We start from the raw sequence: 3,599 nt of genomic DNA on the forward strand, positions 1-3,599 counted from the left end.
AAAAAAAAAAAAAAAAAAATATGTATATATATATATATATATAAAAGAGAGTGTTCTAACTGTAACATTAAGTAGAAAATAAAGAGGAAATAAGGTTTCTACATAAGGGTAAAAGATTCAGTTTGCCAGGATGATATGAGTACTAAATCTGTATGTACCTAATAACATGGCTTCACAATGCATAAAGCAAAAATTGACAGAACTACAGAAGAAATATAAGAATATACAACCATTGTGGGATATTTTAACACACCCCTCTCAGTAATTCCATAGCAAGCAGATGAAAAACAAATCAAGATCTAGAAGATTTTAATATGAAATTAGCAAACTTAACCTAATGGACTTGCATAGGAAACATCAGAACATGCATTCTTTCCATACACACATAGAATATTTACCAAGATGAACCACATGCCAAGCCATAGAGCCAGTCTCTAGGGACCTCAAAGGGGTGAAGTGATGCAAGGCACATTGAAATACTCTCTGACTGGAACACAGATTTTATTGGGAATTGATATCAAAAACTACCTCGAGTCCCCATATGGTTGGAATATTTTTAAAATTTAGTTAAATATTAAAACCAGGCCCCAAAAGGTATTTGCATTTGTACATAAAAAGGAGTTTGGTTCTAGAATCAGTTAAAATTATTAGACATATTTTTCATTTACACAAGTTTCCAGTGGGGATGATGTTCAAAAGTCACAAGGGACATAGGACAATTTTTTGTTTCCAGGACAGCATAGCATCCCTGGATCTTGTCCATCAAATACCAATCATCGAGGCAACGAAAAATTCTCACAAAATTTCCCAAAGCCACCTGAAGGTTACCATCCTCTTCGCTCTCTGCAAAACCACTCCTCTGTTCAACAGTGGGAATTTTGAAAATCCTAAGACCTGCACAGGACACAAACTAGGGACTCAGGCACAAAATTTAAGGGGGCTCCAAAAAACCCCCCCACCTATTTTAGATAAATAATATTTTAATACAATATTTTAAAAACTTAAATCAGCAAACTAGAGTCCAAAGACCAGTTGTCTGCTTTTGAAAATACAGTTTGATTGGCACCAGGGCTGGGATTAGTGCGAAGTGAGCAAGGCAGCGTTGTTACAAGTGCAGGCTAGATCCTGCCTTTACTTTCAATCTTGATATTTTGTTATGGATTTTTGGCATTAAGTTTGATTTATTAAAATACTGCATTGAGGGCCGGCCCTGTGGCTCACTCGGGAGAGTGCGGCGTTGGTAGCACCAAGGCCGTGGGTTCGGATCCTATATATGAATGGCCGGTGCGCTCACTGGCTGAGCGTGGTGCAGGCAACACCAAGCCAAGGGTTGTGATCCCCTTACCGGTCCAAAAAAAAATACTGCATTGAAATATTATTTATCTTAATTACTGGGTTTTTGTTAGCCACCTCCGCACCTTAAATTTTGCACCCGGGCCGGCCCGTGGCTCACTTGGGAGAGTGCAGTGCTGATAACACCAAGGCCCCGGGTTTGGATCCCATATAGCGATGGCTGGTTCGCTCGCTGGCTGAGCGTGGTGCTGACAACACCAAGTCAAGGGTTAAGATCCCCTTACCGGTCATCTTTAAAAAAAAAAAAAAAAAAAAAAATTTTGCACCCAAGGTGAGTATCTCTATCACATCATCCTAGTCCTGGCCCTGGAACCTCATCTGAATTCCACCTCCACCACTCTGAGACTCAGTTTCCTCATCTGTGAAGTAAAGCCAAGAAAAATACTTCACTGACTGGTTTGTCAGGTGACCTCACTGAGACACGTGGTATGTGCCTGATAAATGGAAGATATTCACCCCTTCTTCCCCTTCTCCCTCAGGGCCCGGGGCCCTGTGTGCAGTTGAGCTACAGAGTCGGGTTCTGGGATGGAGAGCAGGAGCTGGTTCGGGAAGGGATCTCCTGCTGCAGCTCGTCCATCCCCTCCTGGGCAGAGTGGGCCTGGGTGTCCGCTGTCAATGCCACAAGCTGGGAGCCTCTCACCAACCTCTCTTTGGTCTGCTTGGGTAAGAGACTAGGAACTTCCTCAGCTCAGTAACGTGGAGGGGTGGGAGGGGACTTCCTGAATGGGCAGCTGAGACTCCCTCCCATCCCCCCCTCTAGCTCCAGGCTCTGCCCCCCATGGTGTGGTGGTCAGCAGCATTGCTGGGAGCATGGAGCTGCTGGTGACCTGGCGACAGGGGCCCGGGGAGCCACGGGAGCATGTGGTGGACTGGGTTCGAGATGGGGACCCCCTGGAGGACCTCAACTGGGTCCGGCTTCCCCCTGGAAACCTCAGTGCTCTGTTACCAGGTGAGGCCCCTGGACACCTGGGTTCCCATCCCAGCTGTTAAAAGAGAGTAGACAGATGGGTGGACTTGCAGGAGAGAGTGTTATGGTTAAAGTATCATTAATTCGTGCAAGAAATATTTATTGACCACTTACTATATGCCAGGTCCTGTTCTATGCACTAGTGCTCAGTGACTGATGACAACTAGCATGTATCAGAATGGCTATTTTGGAAAGAAAGGTTAGAAAAGTCCTCTCTGGAGAAGTGACATTTGAGCTGAGACCTGAAGGACATGAGGATAGGGCCCATGAGGGTGTCTGAGGGAAAAGCATTCTGAGGAAAGGGAACCGCCAGTGCAAAGGCCCTGAGGCAGGAAAGTTCCTGCTGTGCTAGAGGACAGTGAGAAGGCCAGTGTGGCTGGAGTGGAATGACTGAGGGGTAGAAAGTGGGAGGAGATGAGGGGAGGGAGGTGAATGCAGGGCCTTGCAGGCTACAGGGAGGACTTTGGTTTTTGCTCTGTGTAAGGTGGGAGCCATGGAGGGGCCTGAGCAGAAGAGGGATGTAGCTGAATCAAGTGTTCACAGACACTCTCTGGCTGTTATGAGGGGGTGACAGACTGCGGGGGCGGGGAGATGTCTCAAGCCAGGAGACCTGGAAGGAGGCGACTGCACTTGTCCAGGAGGGAAATGATGGGCTGGATCAGGTGGGGACCAGTGTGGGAGGAGAAGCAGGTAGGTTCTGGTTGGGGAGTCCTGGAGCAGAATTTTGGAGACTCATTTGGATGTGCTTCATCTGAGACACTCAACCATGGTCATCCAGGTGGAACCATCCAGGGGACTGTCGGATGCTTAGGTCTGGGGTACATCAGAGAGTCTAGACAGGGGCTTGATATTGGGGAGCCTGTCTTTGGTATTAGGACTTGGGAGAGCATGAGAAGGTGTTGGGTGAGAAATTTAGGAGAGTCTTAAGACCCACAAGTATGTATGAACAAAAGGAGAGGAACCCCAATTCTGGAAAATTCCCAGCTGGGAAAGGCTATGCAGAACCAGGAGGTTCAGAGGAAGGACCTCAGGAGCCTCACCTCTGCATTGGACCATCTCAAAGCCTTGGGCACCTGCATTTCCTGGTCCAAGGCCTCTTTCTGGTCACTGAAGCATGTTGCCTGCCTGGACAGAAGGTTGGAAGTGCTGGGGAATTAAGGCCCCTCAGGAGCAGCCCTTGAGAAACCACCCATGAGAATTGGTAGATCGATAACCCGGCTCCCTCCCGGCTCCCTCCCGCCTCCGGGGGGGGGGGGGGGGGGGGGGGGGGGGGGGGGGG

The 3,599-nt window shown here is 48.0% G+C and overlaps 1 protein-coding gene across 2 annotated transcripts in view; it reads left to right on the forward strand.

The window, feature by feature from the left end:
* The window catches only part of IL27RA (interleukin 27 receptor, alpha), a 16,978-nt gene that overhangs the window by 7,218 nt on the left and 6,161 nt on the right, over positions 1–3,599 (forward strand). For both annotated transcript variants that reach the window (XM_008566016.1, XM_008566017.1), the window contains exons 7-8: positions 1,833–2,016; positions 2,114–2,302. In XM_008566016.1, coding sequence (XP_008564238.1) covers positions 1,833–2,016; positions 2,114–2,302 — 373 coding nt within the window. The remainder of the gene's footprint in view (positions 1–1,832; positions 2,017–2,113; positions 2,303–3,599) is intronic.

Source organism: Galeopterus variegatus, unplaced genomic scaffold, assembly GCF_000696425.1.
Source record: "Galeopterus variegatus unplaced genomic scaffold, G_variegatus-3.0.2 Scaffold218, whole genome shotgun sequence".
NCBI classification, from domain to species: Eukaryota; Metazoa; Chordata; class Mammalia; order Dermoptera; family Cynocephalidae; genus Galeopterus; species Galeopterus variegatus.